General features: G+C 46.5%; 1 protein-coding gene across 1 annotated transcript; it reads left to right on the top strand.

The window, feature by feature from the left end:
• The first annotated feature begins 7,593 nt into the window (after positions 1-7,593).
• Positions 7,594-20,896, top strand: LOC135374519 (uncharacterized). Its single transcript, XM_064607472.1, has 9 exons — positions 7,594-7,712; positions 10,115-10,336; positions 10,406-10,595; positions 14,854-15,013; positions 15,769-15,911; positions 15,973-16,102; positions 16,315-16,506; positions 18,992-19,156; positions 20,657-20,896. The coding sequence occupies exons 1-9, from the start codon at positions 7,598-7,600 to the stop codon at positions 20,870-20,872; spliced, it is 1,533 nt and encodes a 510-aa protein (XP_064463542.1). The 5' UTR covers positions 7,594-7,597; the 3' UTR covers positions 20,873-20,896.
• Positions 20,897-21,596: the final 700 nt, after the last annotated feature.

Here is a 21,596-nt window from a genome sequence, read left to right as displayed (position 1 = left end):
CAAGAACGTAGGGAAAGGACCCAGGAACGCTAACGAACAGCTTTAATGCAGGATGGATTCACTACACTCCACAAGCGCCGAATGCCTCCTACTTGCTCTTCTTCAAAACAGTGGCGCACAGCTTATTGGTCTTACATGGAATAGCACGACGGGCTCCAGGGTCATGTTGCATACATCAAGCGGACACTCAATCTACGTAGAGAGAGAAGGAGCAGAAATAGGGCTCGAACCCTAAGATGGATACTCAAAAAGTGAACACACGCAGTACGTTCGAACGACACACAAAAAAAACCACCTCGCAGACGACGATGGTTCTTCTCCATGGCCACGACCGCTGAAAGCACGTTCATGATTGGCTACGGCCGTTGAGAACACGATCCCAATTGGCTGACTATTAACAGTTACTTCACGTCGTCCAGCGCACAGCGCACAGCGCACAGAGGCCGACAACGGCAAGCCCTTTCACCACCACCACCACCACCACCACCACCAGCGCACAGTGACATTGCCCACATATGTGAGGCCCACAACGGCAAGCCCTTTCACCATCACCACCACCACCACCAGCGCACAGTGTTTCTGCACATAGGTGGTGTTGTCTCTATCCAGACCGTTCAGTGTGCCCGCGAAGAAGCATAGCCCTGGCCGATCTCCCTTGTGGCTAATGGCCATTCTCCGTGGCACGACGACGAAGAAGAAGCAGATGCAGAGTCTCGTTCACTTGTTCGGTTGCTCGCTACCACATCTTGCCTTGCCTTGCCATAGCACGTTAGCTCCACTGATCTCGATTGTAAAAGGCTGGATCGCGAATAGGGAGCGCGAGCGTGAAGAAACCGGCCGCCATCTTACTGTACCCACAACAGTCGCCGCAGCGATCATGGCAACTTCTTGCAATTACGGTCGTACCAACCGTACTGGCAAGGTTACATGGCCTAAATTTATACAGGTGAGTCACTCTTTATCGAGGAATAAATAGGCGTCCATTCTGTATATTCAGTTGACCATTATGAAGTGTTTTTTTTTGCCCAAAACGAGCACTGTATGCAGGTTGCTTGATCGCTCTTCCGACGTTCAATCGAGCACACTTGCATTTTACCCGGCGGAAAATCCAGTTTGAGTGCATAATATGCTTGAAAGAACACGTTACACTACACAGGTAGTGTTGTCATCAATATATGTGCGAGCACTCCAGCGCTTTTTTGCATGCATTGCTAGCATGGTACACCGTGTTCTCTGCGGAAGCAAGTGCCACATTCATTTCTTTGAATTACCTTCACGCACAAGTTCGGTATTACGTCATAATGAGACCACGATTGTCACCTTTTTTCATGTATTGGTATTGTTTTGTGCCTTGGTTTGATTTGTGACAGAATCCTACGTAACGGTGGTGTGGCGCGACTTGAATAACGCCTTTGTGTCTGAGCTGTATCGTCAGCTTGTTACGATAGTAATAATTTGTAGCGTGTCGTGCTATTTGAAACAGTTTTTAAGGCAAAAGTGGTCTCTCAATACAGGTTTCGTCATGAGGGCTACCCAGTGAATAATCTGTGCAGTGTGATACGGCTGGGTGTACAGGTAGGTATCACGTTCCTCATCCACTGGTGTCTACTTTACAGGAAGGAACAACCTCAGTGCACGCACTGTGGTTAGTCTCTCTCAGTTTTGCATATTTTCTTACATGTTCATATCAGAAACACACCTTACGCTTTAGGCTCCTTCACCCAGCAATATAATAATTAGAGATTATAATTCTTTTTAGAAGAGTTCCCCATATTCTTTTTAGAGTAGTTTTTAATCTTTTTAGTTTTTAGAAGATACAGGGATTGTAAACCATGTTTTAAACTGATGTTTTAACATTTGTCCAATGCATTTATTAAACAACATATTCATTTTTAACTGGTTGCACCCGAACCAATGTTCTGATGTATTATTTCCTTTCTTGTCGATGCACCATAAAAATTGGAATAATCATCATCAATGGAGGTTACTTCACAGCTGCCTCGACATACTCAAGAAATGGGTGCAGAACCTGCGTAATGCCCACAAACTTTGACTACCACAGCACCTCCAGAAAGTAAAGGCATATGTGTCACATGGGATTTTTAAAGGCATTCACAGTATATAATACCGTGTATGAACTGTTGTAGATCTAAGCAGTCTCTACAGTACACTCTGAGAAATTAAAACTTGTCAGGGAACTGTGATAATTGTTTCAGTTACTAGGCATGCACATATACGCTATAAGAAGAAAATTATTTATTGAGAATGCACTTCTCTGGCTACTCATGTTGTTTACACCTACTGTTGATCACATTCATTTATCACATATTATATTCTTATATATTATTATATTATCACATATTCGATCACATTAAATTTAAAATTTAGCATATATGAGAAAATATCAGGAGGGAAGTTGCTATTCATTGCTCATTCCAACCTAAAATTGAGTGCTATAAATTTAGAGAGCGTACCTGACCATTATCATTCCTAAAATATATATTGCCATTGTAGCAAGGTTACAAAACAATAAATGTAGTCTTTTGCGATCTCCCTGCACGTTCATTGTATCCTGAAACGCATAAGTGCAAGAAATAAACCTTGAACTTCAATAAACTTGATGTTGTATAAACTTGACATAAAATGTTGAATAATATAATGAACAATATAAAATATTGAATAAACTTGAACTCGTATATTCTCTTTACTCATCATCAGTGATCTGCATTACAAAAGCATATCGTGTCAGACGTTTTTGTTTGCGTTTCACAGCCTGGGTACACGAGGGCCAAAATGACAAAATCACAACTGTTTCAAGCTCCAAATAGTCCTGTTGCAATTTGAAAACCATACGTGGAGCTGCATTTTTTGGAACATGCTCCACATAACAAGCAAGACAAAGTCAGCACTGGATAGCAGGACCCCGTCCCCAAGCAACTTTTCTCACGCTGCAGTTGTATTCAACAAAAGCATGTGAGTGCTGGAGAAGGACATTCAGTTTGGCACAACCGCGCCTGCAAATAATCAGAACAAATAAAGGAAGAAGCAAACAAACATAGAAGGGCTGTACTTCAAAAAAAGATAAGTCCTGTGTCTCAAGGAGGTGTTACCACTTTCTAAGTAACTTAATTGATTAAGCTTACATCACTACCTGATTAACTGTCCTAACGAGTGTGATCTAATTGTGTGAAGTAATTATTTGGGCTGCTTCAGTGTGTCCATATTTGCGAGGCAAAGCACCGCTGTCGTTTACTAAAAGACTCTTTCTAAGGCGATGCTTGATATAAATCATACTAAACGCATACACGGCTAAAACAACGGCTGTGATTCTACAGAACGATCTCTTTCTGCCATGCGAGTATATCTTTTCCCGGACCGTTCTTTAATAAACAATTTTTGTCCAGAACGCAGTACGGGATATTATATACATGGTTGTTGTTAACCTCAAGTCGTCTCTTATTGAAATATTGGCTGGGAAATGTGCTGTAGTACAATCCCCAGCGCTGCACTGCAGTGACGGTCTAGTTTCGGAATGCAAAACATAACGTAATTAAGAATCGAACGGCAGGACACCTGTGAAACACTGTTAGGATACATCAGTATACTGGCACCTTACAAAATTGTGTGGCGACAAACAACGATCAACGCTAGCAGCGCAATAAATACTCACAATCTCTGTTGCCTCCCATTGTTTTCTATTGGCACACACAGCACTTTAGGGCCCACCAACATGGCGGCACGAAGGCACGCCTCTCCCACACGAGCCCCTCTCCCATGCGCGATCCAGCCTTTATACATAGAGATCAGTGGTTAGCTCTCACCGCCTGGTAACATCAATTATGGGTAAGCGGTGTTCCGTTTTCGTGCTTTGCAACCATTGCCTATACAAGAGGTCGGCCTGTTTTTGCAAACGATGGGCCTTTAAACGTAGCATACTGGCACATCCCCACAGGTTTACCGAGGGTGAGCTTTCGAGTGGTGTTGTATGAATGTGGTTCAGCAGTAGAATTAGGAGCACGGTTCGGTGGTTCCTTTTTGATAAATATTGTTTGTGCCGCGAAGTACCTGCTAGCAGGAAAGTTCACCTTATGAGTGGGTAGTGCTGTGGTTCCGCTTAGTCATTGAGAGCTTTTTTAGTAACTGCTGGTGGAGAAACTCTACGCTCCGGTGTTTTAAACACGCTGCCCGAAGTCTACGATTCTTTTGCCCGAGGGCCTTTCACCACAAAATAGAAGGAAAGCTGCCACCTCAAAAAATTAGGAATGAAACCATATTTTCGGGCACTGTTGTTACCCTTGCACGGTGTAACTCCCACGCCTATGTTAGGCAGCAGGTATACAGAGTATCCTACGTAATAAAAATAAAGAAACGAAGATTTGAGTTTGACCTGACGAATCCTGCTACTCCCACAAAGATATCCTAAAACGAAGATGTTTTCATGGGTAAAGCTCGGCGCATGTTAGGTCACCGAAGCTGATGGCCAGTATTTGTTAGCTAATTAATATTAATTGACAAACTTTTTTGATTATTCACTTGAGAACCAAATAAGTTATAGAGTAAGTTCAGACATTATCGAATAAGTTGTCCTCAGCGTGGTGTCTCTTTCCTGATAAGAAAGAAAGCCCGAGAAATTTCAAGGGTGCCACGTGACGGCTGCTCGTGCGTCTAGCCAGTGTAGCATGCATCGCTCTTAGAACTCCGTCAAGCGTTTGCTAGAGCAACGCATATCCACCCGATCACTACACGCTCTGCATGACACGGTATGTTGTCCAAGGTGCACATTAGGCAGTGGCTCAACGCGCTCCGTGTACTCTACCCTCGTACTACGGTGCCTTTACTAAATGGTCTTTCAGAGCCACGAGCGCGATCATTGCTTTTCCGGCGTCCCCTTCCTCCGTACGTCACGGTACCAGAGCACCCCTTGCGCGCTCCGACCTCCCAAGCTGGAGCATGGGAGTGAGTCAGGAACGCCACGCTCCAGAAAGGGAGCGCACTCCCTACGCTCTGAAACCGCTACTTCACGCGCACTATACATCTTTCCATCAAAAACGTCATCTACTGCTGTCAATCCCGAGGCTAACATTGACCAGTCTGGCAGAGCATGTAGAGATAGCCTGACGACTACCTGTCTGTTGTCCTTTTTTTTTCTGCTACCTGTACATTCGAGTTAGGGCTGGCTATTAGTATAAATGAAATGTTACCCGCTTCGGCGAAACATGCGGTTACATGGTGACCGTTACGTGGGACACCCTATGTATGTGAACACTTGCGGCTCATGACCCGCAACAGTTTGACCACAGTTTAGGATTAATATGTACTCGTCTTTATTCTCCCACTAAGGTTACAACTACTTCTCGCGTCATTTGCGAGAGGAATTCTGAGAGGAAGAGGAGAAGAAAAAAAGAAAAAATAGCATTACGTATTGAAGTAGCAAGCTAGAAACCATCCATTGTCAGTCAGCTCCCCCTTTCTCTCTCTCTTTTATTCTTTTTCTTTTTTTTTTATGTAGACGGTGTGCAGAGCGACCGCCTCGCCACCATGCGGGAGACAACCGCAAACGTGCTGGGAGTAGTACTCGGCGGCTGCATTGACAGATAGGCAAATCCACAAGGAGTGATCCAGCTACGGTGTTCATTCATCACTGTATTTCATGAAAAAGAAGAAAGAGTCTGGATGCTTCTTGCAACACTCAATGACACGCTGGAAATTATTTCTGCGGAAATCAACCGCATTCGAGCACCCTACGCCTCCTAACAGCGCCTCCCGTAGAAACACCGCCCTTAGCATGAATGGCAGCTGCGAATTACCGTCTGCGCTTTCTATTGTTTTACTCCTTCTTATGAAGGAAATAGAATTCGAGATTGTGGTGGAAATTTTGGGTTAACTACCTTGAAAGGCGTGCGCCACCAAAAGTGGTAAAATGGAAAGGATTTTTCGATTTTCTTCTTTTGGCGATTGACATCTAATTTTGACTATTTCTTTCTTTCTTTTTTCGAGCTCCACGAAACAGCGCCATGCAATCATATTGTTACTGTAAATATATTATTTCCACTTTATCACTATCAATCGGAAGGGAAACTAAAGAGCCTGAGTTATGTGGTAAAAGTTACACACGTTTTACCCTTACGAAGACGGCACATACTCGTGAAACTAAAGAACGCTGATAAGACACACATCGTCCACCCCTATTGCACTCGATTTTCAGTACATTGTGCTGCTTGGGTGGTACACACGCACACCGTCCGGCTTCACGATTCTCCTCTCTCTCTCTCTCTCTCTCTCTTTTTCTTTATTGTTTGTGTGTACGTACACGTATTTGATGGTATTTTGTGTTTGCGCGGCCCTTCAAGATGTAGAGGTCGACGCAGCCCGCGGCTATTAGAGTTTGAGGGCCCTAATCTCCATTGAAGAAGCATCGGCACGCGACAATTAACACGGACGAGTATGTCTTTATCGTGTACCCGTGCTCGAGCTTTTTCTCCACCAGCTACCTGCATTTATGCTATTTGGTCACCTCCTTTACGGAATTGTGTTTTTACGCAGCCGAAAGTCAAATGAGCTCGATGAGTGGGATGAGCGCCATGTCTGGAATGTCTGGCATGTCTGGCATGTCGGGTATGGATATCTACTGACCACGTTGCAAGGCACAGACGCTCACTATTTTCTCTTTTGCAGGGATGTCGTCAGAACAGATAGGGCAGGACAAAGGCGGTAATTGACATTTCTTGTCATTCGGTTCAGCTCTGAGAAAAACGTTTCGTCCCTCGTTGTTCATTCGACGTAGAGTGGCATCAGCACTATAGTCCCAGCAGGAACAGAAACAAGGGACAGGATATTGTACACGGGCACGCAGGGGTTTCCGTTCCGCGCTTCACTTCCCCTCACATTTCTATGTCTGCCCCTGAAGAGGCCGTCGTGAAGGGGGTGACTGCATCGGGGCTTCCCTCCCACGGCACCTCCCCCCCCCCCCCCCGAAATGCAGTAAACAAGGAGTAAGCGTGTTGCTGTTTCTCGGCTCTTGGCAATTCGCCCAAGTGCTCAACAGACTGAATCGTCACTGCCTGCTCTCTTAAAAATGAACTTCACCGCATAGCACGCTCCTAGCCAACCATCATCTCGAGGGATATCGTTATCTCCCCCGATTTGTTGAAAACGGGAGGCGTACGCCTTTTTTGTGACTTATGCTGCTCATAATTGTCTCAGAAAAGGCGTACGCCTCCTGTTTTCAACAAATCGGAGTAGATAACGATATCATTTGAGATTGTAGTTGGCTAGGAGCGTGCTATGCGGTGAAGTTCATTTTTAAGAGAGTGGGTATAGCGCTGGTGATCACGAAGCTTTTTTCGGTCTCTGTCTAGCCCCCTCCTTCTCTTTGTACACCGCTCATAACCAGCCCATTCCTGTGCTAACATCGTTGTGATTTTTTTTAAATTTCATTGTTTCTTCTTCTTTTTCGTGTCATTCTTTTTCTTCTTTTTCTTCAGTCCACTCATTATGCGAAGAGCTCAATGGCTATCAGGATGGGTGGAAAGTACTAGTGATTTTACTAGCTTTCTTTTCCAGGTGAAGAGTAAGTAAGCTACGTCTTTCCCTCGGGATGTCCTTCGGGCTAAGAACCTTCACTACTTCCAGGAAATCAAAAAGAATGATGATGATAGCGCTGTCGGTTGGCTGCATTCTCCTTCTGACGCTAGGCATCGCTACGGCTACCGGTAAGTACGCTATTTCTGCTTACACATGCGGGTTATGGTATACTATTCCACTTGGACATTGTGGAACAACGCTGATTCGTAGCCACAATGAAAACGTAAGAGGGGGTAACGTCTTACAAATGGGGTACGAAACGCTTTTTGAAGTATTTCAGTGAAACGGACCCTCCTCATTTCGACTATGGCGACGTGCATCATCATCCATGTGAGACTGGGCAGCAGCCCATCTGGTAGTCGAATGTTTCAACCGACGAGATAGAGATATACGTATAGAGCGCGCAACCATCCTGCACGCAGGGCTGACACAAACCCGCCTTGTTGTAACTGTCCTCGAGCGGGTGCTTTTGGCATAACTGCAAACTTGTCCTGGTCGCATGTCATGGAAAACGTCATTTCGAGGTCGTGGGACTTTGTTTACATGCCGTTTTGCCGCCTACACTCTTAAAAATGAACTTCACCACATAGCACGCTCCAAGCCAACCATCATCCCGAGTGACATCGTTCTCTCACATGATTTGTGGAAAACGGGAGGCGAAAGCCTTTTTGTGACAATTAACATTTCTGCATAAGTGTCACAAAAAGGCGTACGCCTCCCGTTTTCAACAAATCAAGGAAGGGAACGATATCACCCGAGATGATAGTTGGCTAGGAGCGTGCTATGTGGCGAAGTTCATTTTTAAGAGTGTACCGACATATTTCCGTCGTCATAAAGCCAAGAGATGAACGTATTTTGCCAGCGTAAACTATGCGGTGCTTCTTCCGCAACAATGGCAGACCATGGTAGACCATTTTTCCTTGCATCGCATCGGCGCAATGGGTCTTAACGCGCGGTCGTCATCACATCTTTGGAAGTCAACAGTACGAGGCCTTATGTGCAAAACTGCGCCATTTACTGCGAGATTATCGGATAAAAATAATTACCGTGATCGAAAGAGATCCTAAACGTCGCGCAGAAACATAAAACCGCATTGTTTACACGGTTTGGCCGCTGAACACGGGTGCCGCCATCTTTAAGGTCACGTGTGCCTTGACGTTAGCTGTGACCTGTCCAGGATGCATTGTGTTCGCCCAGCACGCTTTCGTCTACGGGGCAATACATTGGATGCCTGTGATCCTGCATTTCCCCTTAAAGTTTGAAGCTTTAAGGAGGCCTCTCGCACTCCTTCGCTCAAGGCAAAAACGAACGAAGGGCCTAACCGAAGGACCAATGAAACGCGAGTGCGCGACGCACGTTAGGTTGAAGCGGCCGTAGGACATGCACACTGGAGTCAGTGTAACTTTTTCTGCACGAAAACATCCAGCTGGATTGGCTATAAAACCGGTTCCTTAAATTGTTGGGAGGCATTACGGAACCGATAAATGCCACGGATTTTCGAAAAGTACGCGCGCAAAAACGCGCACCAAAGACCGCCATTTGCAAACAAGACAAGGTGAGGTCAACATGGCGCCATCCAGGGCGGCTTCAAATATGGCTGCCGGTTTATCCCTCTATTTCCCTCTCTCTCGTTGACTTTAACGAAGTAGTCGTATGCACGAGGAATAAATCCTCGTCCTCCGCTTTGCCCCTGCATGTAATTCGTGAGGTTCCCCAAACAGTCCTCGAGCCTTGCATGGTCGCCATCTTGATACCACGAGATGGGTTTGGAGAGAGGCTCCCTTTCACGCTAGTCCGACAGCGGCAATTCTTTATTTTCCGAGATTGAGAACGTTCCTATATGCTACAGCATTTACCAGCTACTGCTGTGCGAACAATTGCCGCACCTGCTTTGTATGGAGAGCTCGCACCATAGCCCGCCTGCACAAAATATAAGTACGAGTCCCTCTCACACATAGGTTGAGAAGTACTCATCAAAAAGAACTCGTTACAAGTTAATAACCAAGTTCTTCAGCATGAAATGTAACTGGCAGCTCCTGAGTACTGTCATTGATTGTACATCGCGTTTTATGGCAAAAAATACAATGAAGGAACTGCAGAGAAAGCAAGAAAATATGTGGACGTGAATGAAAAGAGTTAAAAGTAACTTGGAAGTAAGTTGCTTTGGCAAAGTAACATAAAAAAGGAACGAGTTCCTCTAAAAGTTACCACGGCGCAAAAGTACCGAATTAAGTAGCTAGTTACCAAAAAAAGAAACTTAGTTAGAGTAACGAGCTACCTCGAACTCTGCTCTCACATTCTCAATGACCTTCCTGGCAGAGCTTCCTGCACGTGCACGAAGCGCGTGATCAATGTACTGCCAAGGCTATTGAAAATGATTACTGAGCCTTGTACCCAACTTTTATGCAAGCGACCCATGGTAAGCCATATGAGTTCTGTTCATACTAAGCATCTATCAGCACAAGCCGCACAGAGTACCATGCATTTGTTGATGGTTTTGCAGACGGTGTGATTTATAATATCATTACAGGCGCTTTCCAGTTCGGTTCAAAGGGTGGAGAGGGCGATGGGGGCGACGAGGACGGAGATCAAACTGTCAATTACGAGGACTTTGGCTCGGGCAATCCTACGACGACAACTACGACGACGACCACGACAACTACCACGACGACGACCACAACCACGACAACAACCACGACCTCGACGACCACCACTACTACTACGACGACGACGACGACAACCAAGTATCCCCGTACGCTTCTGTTGCTACTTGTGGTGGCGATATTTTGATGTTGCGTCTACAGTCACTCGTAACTTGCAGTTCCACAGAAGACCATCACTTGCGTTGCACGTTGGACAGACAAGGCATTCTTTCCACCGGATGGCCTATGCAACATCCTTTTATTTACGCAGTCGTCGCCTTTCCCGTCTTCAGAATCACTGTTTGCACAGTTCCTTGCAAATGCTCAGAATTATCGATGGACTTATCATGGGATAGACATAGAGGCCTCGTAAGTAGCCTGGGCTTTTGTAATTGTGAAACTTTTCGAGAACTGCTTGTTCGGGTGTGTCTGCACCGTTTTGTACCGCTCTGCACCGTTTCTCTACCGGAAACTGCCTCTTCGCAAAGCAAAAGAAGCACCCCAAAGCGCCCTGAAAGAACTCAAGCTCTCGTGTTGTGACGTAAAGTCAGGTGAGATGTTTCTACCGGCTACCGAGACCAGTCGGGAATCATCTGCTAGTGGCGCTACCGGTCCACTGCTCCGCTTTATACGAGCGGTGGGCGGTATTAAATAGACTGCGAAAAGAACTAGTTGGCGACTGGCGTGACGATAGCAGAGCAGTTGGGGGAACAGCTTTTCTCAGCAGCGGATTCGAAAGCTCTCTCGCGTCCCAGGATTGCGCACACTGCTCATAGTCATTGTGCGAGTATGTATTCCAGGGCTTGACCATATACAATATCTACTTTTCTGACATATTCCGATTCTACTACTAATTACTCCTTTTTCGAGGCACTCCATGCTCCGTTTAGCGAGACGCGCGGCACGGAGAAACCAAGTGGGAATGAACCTTGGCGTGAAGAGTTCTTCATTGGAGACTTGCGGGGCCCGCGAACAGAAGCACTGTGCGTCACACCACAGTCCCTGCCAGTATGACGTTGGTAGGCACTGGAGGCGACGTGACTGTCTTCCCAGCGGACAGACACCTTAAACCAATGGGCAAGTTGGACGCCCCAGACTCATTGGCGCTAGGAGGTAGGCTATGTACACCCTCGGACAATTTTCAATTACAATAGGCTGGAAAGGTCGAATCACGGAACAGCAAGTGGCTGTCGTCGGACTGCCCCTGCTAGAACGACCAGCCATACGGGAACTTGCCGTCCTGCCACACCTACTCACGACATGTGGGAACACATCCACGTTTGTTCTCGGCACTCTAAAATGAAGGCCCAGTGCACGGGATATCCATAAAAGCTGATGCCACAGCGTCTTATCCCAGACAGGTCCCTATCCCGCTTCAACCAGCTGTACAACCTGCGCTGCAAGGCATAGATGGGCGTCATCAAGGAGGTTGACCACGCAATCGAGTGGAAAGAAAAATGAGGAGCTAAGAATCCGTGTTGAACACAGTGAAGTAAACGGCCTAGTCATTCGCGAGAGGTTGCCCGTCGAGGAAAATCTTGCTAAAATTTCTATACCAAAACGAGTTGGACACCAATGCTGGATGTTGGCAATTCCCCCAGCAGCGCAAGAATAACACTACATACTGTTGTACTGGCAACTGGCAACTTGCGAAAAGGTGTGCTCCGCCCCCAGGGATCTTATCTGTTGGTACAGAGGGAGAGCGTGACAACACGTGTGAAACATACACGAACGGTTCACCTTATCGGTGATAACAGCACGCATGTAGATATCAAATTGTACATATGACACTCCTTCCCTCTCCAAAAGGAAAGGCTAATACTGGACAGATAACGAAATGACGCGAAACCGTTGATAACACAACTAAACTGCAACAGATCCCATCCTCGTCGCCAATGTCATAATTGCCTGTGACTGTCGCTAACGAAGTCACTGGACATCACCGGTGAGCAGCACCGCGAGACTGGCAGCGAGCAAAAAGATGTGCGCCGCTCCCACCGATTCGTACTTTTCCGTACCTTATCTGCTAGAGGGAGAGAGCGCGACACAACGCATGTGAAACATGCACGAACAGTGCCCTTTAGCAGTGAAAACAGCACCCATTGAGATATCAAATTGTAGATATAACTACACACACACACACACACAATTACTACAATAGTCTATCCGGTCGATTTCAATTACTGAGATTGTACCACTTGGTATCGCAACCGCACCAGGATTGTTTCAGAGGAAAATGTACGGGGATCCCTCAATGTCTCGACGGCGTAGTTTGCGACATGGACGAAGCCATTCGTTTTGCACACGATAGAATAGACCATGCATTTCAAGCTGGAAAAAGTACTGCAATGCTGCAACGGCTATAGGACTATGGGAGCGCTACGTTGCAGTGGATGAGGCAATTAAAGGTACAGGGACAAACACATTGCTGGACTCCATTGCTGGTGTCTTTTCTTCGACTGCCATCAATCAATTGGAGCTATGGGACGTGAAAGAAGTGTCAGTTCCATATGACGTTCTTGGAACATTCAGTATCATCATTGTGTTGGCGATGAAAGCTGTTGTTGAGACATGTCCTTGATGAGCAGGGAATTTCTGCAGATTCGGCGAAGACTGAGGCCATTTTGAAGATGAGGTCCCCAGAAAATACGGCAGAACATCGGGTCTTACCCTGGAACCACCTTCCAAAGTTTTTGCCAGGAATAGCGGACAAAACGAAAGGGCCAGCCGCCTAGTCAGGGACCTTTCCCTTTTGTGGCTGGTTCACATTTGTACTGCGTCACCTCAAGGAGTCGAGGTGGACCTGAGGACCGCCTCAAGATAAAGCATTTCAAGACATTAAGGTGGCTTTGTCTAAGACTTCTATTTTGTCCTACTACTGGCAGTATCAGCAGACACATCATCCTACGACCTCGGGGTTGTACTGCTCCAGTGGTGTACAGAAGGATACAGTCTACCAGTTACGTACGCTCCGCGTGCCCTATCAAGCATCACACAGAAATATGCCCAGTCTGGCTGTAACATGGGCTTGTGAGCACCACGGATGCAGATATTTCGCATGCGCACCCTTGAGTACGGTTTCTTGCGCGTCAGGACAAGCAGCAACAAACCGTCGGCTGGAGGCAGAGATACAGGCATACGAGACGTTAGCAGTGGAACAGCTCCCAGCTTCCCCGAAGATGTTTTAACACATACGGAAAGAGATGAAGGCTCGCTCAGTCGGGTTAAAGGTCCTTTAATACCGCCAAAGCCAGAGGCCGAAGGTAGACTGCATGCTACATACAGTTGTCAACAAGTTCGCGAGTATTGCTGCGGAACTGTCAGCCTCACACGGCTTGCTAATATGAGATTCGAGGATCGTGATACACCCGAGTCTTAGGCAGGAAGTTCTTGGCACGCCTCCATGCAGGACACGAAGAAATTGTGCGGTGTCGAGTAATGTCATGTGATGCGGTGTGGTGGCTTGGAATTAGCAGGAATGTACAGTGTCTAGTTCGCCAGCAGTTCAAGCCTTCCCCAGCGGGACTCTTCTGCAAACTGGCTTACCAAATAAGCCCTGTAAACGGTCGACTCTGCTTAGCCGTAGTAGACTTCTACTCAAGGTTCTTGAAAATGAACAAGCTATGGACGTCTACGACTGACTGCATCATCCGTAAGCCGAAAAGTAGCCCTGCACGCTATGGAATACCGCATATCGTGCGCCTCGACAACTGCCCAAGTTCCGACAGTCAAGATATCAAGAGGTTTGGTTTCGACTTGAGAATTGGGATGATGACATCAAGCCATAACTATCCGCAAAGTAACAAGAAGCCGAAAGGGCTGTTCAGACAGCTAAAAATCTCACGAAGACCTGACCCAGAACAGACACCAGGTGCAGAGTGGTTTACGCCCGGGGAACTCCTCATGGGGAGACTGCTTCAGACATCGGTTCCCACGACCAAATCTGCTTTGGAGCCTTCTTGGAAGTGCACGCTAGTATACAAAAAAATGTAACCGTCATTAAAATACAAGGCAGGCAGGTCTCCCATCAAATACCACATTAATGCCTTCATGCATGTTGAAACCGCGCTGTTCAGGCCCGTGCTTTACCCTGCACAGCAGCTAAGGTTCAACTTCTTAGGGACTGAGCACGGTATGGTAAGACCTTCACCCAATCGAATAGGCGGAAACCATGCTGGAACTGTCGTGGAGGCAAGGGTGATAACACGGAGTGGTAGAATTTCTAGACCACCACTGTGCTTCGGATATTGTAAGGCATAATGTAAGTGCCCATTGCACCGACACCGACGCAGCTCACTGAGCGTGAGCCAGTTCGAGCTTGGATGCTCGGCTGAGTAGACTGAATAAACGGTTTGTATTCTTCTGCCTCGGAAACAGTGACGGTATTAGCGCCGGGGCTTTGCCCCAGGGCCCAAGAGGCACCAATCTCAGCTATGACGACGGCACGGAACTCTGCAGCCCCGGCGCGGCACGTTCTTTAACGCCACCACTGCTCGCTGACACTATATGCTTGACTTTGTGTAGGCTCGCTGTACCCAATAAGGAAGATTCAGAGTAGTGCTGAATCAGAAATAGCGCTAAGGTACGCAGCAACAAGTTCTCTAGCAGTACTCTGTTTGACTTTCAGCGCTGCTGCCACCGCTTACCGGCAGCTGACGTCCGTCAACGGTAAGCGGGCGCTGCAGACGTACTGGACGGGTAAGATATCTGTTGTCTCTGTCTTTGACCTGGACCTGACAACATCCACCAGTGACACTCAACTCACCAGCATCATCAATCTGCTGAAGGTACGTTCGTACACCGCGAAATCTCCAGGTTTCCTCTCTGATATCCTCTGACCAAGTACGCGTGTTTCTGCAGACGCGGTTCATCGGCACGCCTATTAAGCTGGAACCGCACGGGGCGTAAAACCTTCAGCGCATAAAACGCACCGGTGAAGACAGGCGGGCTGAACGGTATAGATCAAGTGGACTGGGAGTTGTATGCACTAGTGCGAAACATACTAAATACCGAGTACGTGTAACGAGATGCCTGTATGGAAGTGTGCTGTACCAAACTGTCTTGCACCGAAACGTCTGCGTACCACGTGGGACGTGTGGGGTGAGGCATTGCCATATAGCAGCGAAAAATCCCTGGCAGCAAATTTCCCTGGCGCATTTCTTCACGATGGTTTCGCGTAAGCGAACCAGCACTTGGACGTAAAAAGGGGCTTCTGTTATCATAATAAGCTAGCAGAACACCATCCTCAACCCTCAAAAGGAAAAAAGTGTCGAAAAAGTTTTCAGGCCATGCTCTCTTCCTTACTCTCGCGGATACCGTTCCGTGGGTCGTATCCCAAAGACACCCTGCCATGCCTAATGAGCTGCCCAGTTTTGGGTCTCACGCGACAGCGCACAGTCCCCGTCGCGCTGAGGAATACTTGGCGGCGATGTTCCCTCTTTCGACAAAAATTCGATGATGGCACGATGCTTGATTCTTTGTTTCAACGCGGCGGGTCCGTAATATGTTACGAACGTAAACATGTGTTGCCGTTGCTTTTCAGACAATCGATTCACTTCAGATAGAATTCAGAAGATACAGAAATGTGTACGGGTACATTCTGTTCGGCGCCGCGCCCCTGTTTAAGGGGAGAAATGACTACAGCGTTACGAACACTTTGAAGGCAAAGTTTCAGCGGGTGATAAAGTACGGCTCCGGTGACTATAACTTGCACTCTTGTAACTTGCCTCACTCGTTTGCTTCCCAGCGAGGCCAGACCCGACTTGGTGCTCTACAGAACAGCCCTCCTACGAACTTTAGTGAACGACCCCAACTGCCACGAAACTGGTAGTACTGCGTGGGAAAACTCTCCTCTGCCCAACATTCAGGCGTCATTCGTAAGGTTTTCTTTCACTAAGAATAGCACAACCAAGGGAAGCAAGGCGAACGAGGTTTTAAACCCCTGGCTAGAAGTAGCGACAGGAGTGTATAGGCCTTTGGCCCTTGCTACATGCCTTGGTGAAAGCCGTTGTACACTACATAGCCGTTGCTTGTCTTTTTCGGAACGTATACTACGTGGTCGGTGAAATCGTGTTTCCCTCTCGCGAAGGTTGAGGCCCTTGCATTCAGGAACCGTATCAGCCTGCGGCCGACAACAAGAGAGGCGCTAGCGTTTCACTTGGGAGGTCGCTGGAGTAACTTTGGAAGTGATCGCTTCACAGCGGCTGAGCTCAAGTTGCCGCTAGTGATACCAACCCAGAAGGTATGCAAGTGGAGTGGCTCAGGATCGAGCCTTCGCTTCGTAAGTATTCAGCATCAATAGTATTTTAGGACGTTCTGACGCCCAAAGTCATCCTATGCCATAAAGCAGTGCTTCCCAAACTGAGACGCGACCCCAAGGGGTTCGGGATAGATTCAGTTTGGGGTCGCCAAACGGCTCGAGGGGAGAGATCTAAAAACGGCAAGTGACGTCTTTGGACACGTAAGACGTCTCGCTGCGGGCCTGTTTGTCTGGAATGTCCTAAATGTCTGGACAGCTACACGAAGCAGCGACACACTAAACACGTACACCTTTTTAAGACTTCCTTATACCATGATCTGCCCGCTATTATGCGTCACGAAAGAGTGCGTGGTGTCAGCCCCCAAGGCCTATCAAACGCGCACAATCTAGTGAGTAGGAACAGTCACTCCTGCCAGCATGCTTTTTTCCCTTTCAACGATACTTTCTAGCCCGTCCATTTTTGTGTATTACAGTTCACACACTAAAATCGTGTAAAAAAAGTTCGCGATACGACATCTGTAGAGCATTTCCAAGTGTCCAAGTTTTTTTCTTGTTTTGAAAACAGCCTTGATAGCCCATAAACACTTGCCTAATGGATGTGTATACTCACATTCTGCACAACTTATTATTCCGGTTGCCAGTAGCAGTTCGTGACAGGCTAAGAAAATGGTGCTCAGAATAATGTGTCTATTGTGGAGGGGTGGGGTGGGGCCGTCCCTTACAAAAAAATAAGTTTATCCGGTCTATTGACATCCTTTGGACGCCCTATTTCCTCAATAGACTTCCTTTGGACTATTGAATATATAACCTGCCTGTTTCAAGTCTCTCGACATCTTTTCGACTACCATTTATCGTTTCTTTGGACTGTCAATGGGAGATTGGCACCAACAGTCTATAGACAACCCGCTATAGAAAGGAAATGGACATCTGCCGCTGCCTGTCTCGTTGTGTCGTTGTGTTTTAATTTTGACCTTCTTTGTGGCAGTTGCGGGCTTCCTTGTACGTGATTTTTGGCGTCCAGTAACTCCAAATTTTGTTTTCATTTTGGGCTCTGAAAATAATGGCCAGTCCCTGAGCAGGATGTAACAGGACCTATACGATGACTGAACGTATAGATAGTAAAGTATGGTACCGTAACGTTTGACCTGAAATGGACATGTGTAACACGCAGTGTCGCTGTGGACCACTGCTGTGTCGGCAACAACAAACAAAAGTACATTTGTGTCATCCGAGAATCGTAAGGATGTTCTTGCAAAACTCATGACAATCTGCTCAAAATTCGAACCGACATTTTGCGCTGCAGAAACCGAACCAATATGCCTGAACCTGAATCCAAACCGAACCGAAAAAAATAACGGTTCCGATCCCTGGTTGAAGTCGACGGACTTGGATGCGTGCGTTATCTGCTCGTCCTTGGTTTGTAAAACGGCTCCCTTCCTTTCCTTTTTGTTGTCATTGAGCTACCCGCTATTTTGTAGTAGTCTATACGTACGCTAAATATTTGTGTGCTATATGTGTTATATTATGTGCGAGAGATAATCTCGATGTAACAAGGCTGAAAATTTAGAAATGCATTATGTGAATAAGAAGCAATCATATACAGTATGCTACATTCGCTACAGCAAGAACACTACCTTTTCGTCAAGGAATATTGTTGCTTTCAGTGAGCATGCCGTCGGCTTTGCAGGAACCTGACAGCAGGAGACAGCAGCAAATCCCAACAAATCAGGGCAGATAACGATATCATTCGAGATTATGGTTTGCTAGGAGCGTGCTATGCGGTGAAACGAGTGCCAATCGTGAACTGGGAATGACAGGGAACCCCCATAATAGAATGTAACTCTTAATTCGTTGTTTCCTGCGGTTAAAGGATATAGTAAAACAAGCTACGGCAACTGCAGGTAAGCGATTCAACACTTACCCCTGTGGATATGATTTGTTGTACTACACTCTTAAAAATGAACCTCACCGCATAGCACGCTCCTACACTCTTAAAAAATGAACTTCACCACATAGCACGATCCTAGCCAACCATCACCCCGAATGACAACGTTCTCGCTCTAGATTTGTTGAAAATGGGAGGAGCAGCCTATTTTGTGCCGTGCATAATGCACAAAATAGGCTCCTCCTCCCGTTTTCAACAAATCAGGGGTTGAGAACGTTGTCATTCGGGGTGATGGTTGGCTAGGATCGTGCTATGTGGTGAAGTTCATTTCTAAGAGTGTAGCCAACCATTATCTCGAATGATACCTTTATGTGCCCTGATTTGTTGAAAACGAGAGGCGTACGCCTTTTTTGTGACTTACGCTGTTCATAATTGTCACAGAAAAGGCGTACGCCTCCCGTTTTCAACAAACCAGGGCAGATATCATTCGAGACGATGGTTGGCTATGAACGTGCTATGCGGTGAAGTTCATTTTTCAGAGTGTAGCATTACCTTCACGATAGGAAGCATACACCCTCGTGACTATTAAATTTTCGACTTTTTTTCTTTTCTGAAATGTAGCTCTGCTATGATCCCAATGATAAAGACTTCTCTACCAAGAGGTTCGTTGTCTACCACTGTCAGGGTGGACAGGACATCATCGACCAGACGAGAGTGTTACGGTTGTTGCGTGCATATGACGACTGGGTGCTCGCCGTTGACACAAATGTCACAATGAGAGTTAAGGTACGTACGCCACCTTGCTTGACTGTACCGGAGCGTTATGGGTCGCTGGGGGGGGGGGGGGGGGGTACGATTAGAGCACGGCCTTTCAGGGCCGTGTGCTCATTTTGTGTGTGTGTGTGAGTAACGTACCCCTGTAACCTGTTGCTCAGGGGCTCATATGTTAGCTATAACACTAACTGGGGTATTCCCACTACAAATCTTTTAAGAACCTACGAGGTCCTCTTCCTGCATTTGGTTATGGTCTCTAGCACTTCCGCATGAGTCACTTCAGTCTTACCGTATACAAATATGCATGCGAGAAACCGGCAGTATAGCATTGCTTTGCGGATTTGGCTTGCGGAGGAACGAATATTTGTTTGCAGATAAATGCACTGAAGGGAAAATACTACTGTAATCCAAATTTCGCACTTTGCATATGCTATGTGCCGAAGGTCTAATCACGTCGGTTATGTGTCTGCAGAATACTACACTGTACTTTTCTCTATCACTTTCCCGACAGGTGCTCAGCTTAGACTACAGACTGATAAAAATTGGAAAATATTCGTGTTCGACGAAGCGTTTTATTTTCACAATTTTGCAATTTTTCTATTGCCTTTGCCATGGCAGACAACATGGCGGTTTGAAGGCTGCAAGGAGTGCTGTTGGTTTTCAGCGTTTTTTTTTTTTCTTTCCCACCATTCGGTGAAACGTGATGAACTGAATTCAAGTGCACATTGCCCTATAGTACTGCATGTCGTATACCGGCATGGCGCCAGGTACTTGGCACAGGTCCGAGGTACGCTGCCAATCGCTGATAGCTGCACTAATAACTGTTACGAAGAGGAAGTGGAGGAAGAATTCTGTAGTACCTTTCCTGCATACTGCTTTGCTTGGCGGTACATTTCCCACATGGGTGGTGCAGCTATCAGGTGATAGCAAATCTGCTTCGCAATTTCCAGGTTCACCTGTTTGTATAGGCGGGGATAGAGCACCTCCACCAGGGGGGTGCTGAAATGTACAGCTCGACTGAAATGTACAGCCAAGCAAAAGATCTTATTGACAATCAGCGTGAACTTCCGGAATAAAGAGCTACAACAGGTGTAGACAACAGGTGTAGCATGAGACAACGAACTCCGTTCCGAAAAGATCTGATCCGTCGTACACAAGCGTAGAGGATCAAAGTAGGTATATCGAGCTAGGGGAAGGTGGAGCAAATCGGTTATAGTAACGTTGAAGAATTATTTCGACCATGTTAATGCGCATGGGCATGCAAAATTATACGTTACTTCAGAAGTATAGAAACACAGCACGAGCGCGTAAGTGTAACGTAGTGTGCAATAGCGTAGTGCAAGTCTTCTTATGATCAAGGACGCCAGATGAGGTAACGGAATTTCGGAGTATAATATATGTGTAGCGCGCGCTACATTGCGCCGCCACCAGTTGAACACTGTAACCGAGCTGGGGGGATATACGGAGGTACATAGCAGATATATGGAGGTACATACTACTACATTATTTCAGATGTGCAAGGCAAGACAACAGGGCTTTCACGGTGGCTACGTCATGTTCGGCTTGCAGGACATTATCTACAAGGGTGTTCTAGAAGGGAACTCTTGCAATGACACCTACAGCGATGCCCACAGGGATATTCGCCACGTCAAGGAATACCTGAACGACAATTTTCGTGTGTGCCCAACACTACAAAATTGGAGGAAACGTTCCGGCGACTGTTCGTGAAATAAATTCCGGCCCTGACGATCATTTTTGACACCTGCGAAACATGATAGGAACCCTTGGAGTGTTTGGCTAGAGGAATATAAAATATATTGTTACAAGGACTACGACGGACAACTTCTTGGGGACAGAACTGACTAAGGTTATGGACGGGAACCTTGTAACAATATATATAAAAATCGTAAAAAAATCGTTTTTGTTTCATCGTTCTTGGTATGAAAGCAATGCATCGAATGCTGATTTTAAAAAATGAGCATTTTATTAGGGATCACATGGTAAAAAAGCCGCATTAATTTAGTCAAATTAATGATAATTGAAAGGGATATTCAGGAGCTATCCCATCGGAAAAAATAGCCGAACATCACGCTCTACGGAGGTCGCACAGAATAGCGCACGATAAATTTTTCAGCGCAATCTTTGTCAATCCGACAAAAGGAGGTTGGAAACGCAGCCCTCCCCGACATCGCAGAAAGAACAGGCACGGCTTATCACGTCCGACTTTCGCTGGGATAATGCTTTCCCTCCCCCAATTTTAGGAACTGTTACTCTTTCTATTATCACTCTGTGGGCTGGTTACAGAACCTCCTTTGTCGCATGAGAGCGATTGCGCTCAAAAAGTCATCGCGCGCTATGGTCCGGTGCTCCGAAAAGCATGATATTCGGCTATGTTTTCCGATGGGATAGCTCGTGAATATCACTGTGAATTATCATGAATTTGAGTGAGTTC

This window comes from Ornithodoros turicata, unplaced genomic scaffold (genome assembly GCF_037126465.1).
Source record: "Ornithodoros turicata isolate Travis unplaced genomic scaffold, ASM3712646v1 Chromosome68, whole genome shotgun sequence".
NCBI lineage: Eukaryota > Metazoa > Arthropoda > Arachnida > Ixodida > Argasidae > Ornithodoros > Ornithodoros turicata.
This window is presented reverse-complemented; position numbering and strand designations above follow the sequence as displayed.

Excerpts from the sequence above, each read along its gene's own strand:
- LOC135374519 (XM_064607472.1), top strand. The coding sequence starts at position 7,598 with ATGTCCTTCGGGCTAAGAACCTTCACTACTTCCAGGAAATCAAAAAGA. Across the intron at positions 15,912-15,972 it reads AAGTTTCAGCGGGTGATAAA|CGAGGCCAGACCCGACTTGG; the intron begins GTACGGCTCCGG and ends TTTGCTTCCCAG. Across the intron at positions 19,157-20,656 it reads ATGTCACAATGAGAGTTAAG|ATGTGCAAGGCAAGACAACA; the intron begins GTACGTACGCCA and ends ACATTATTTCAG.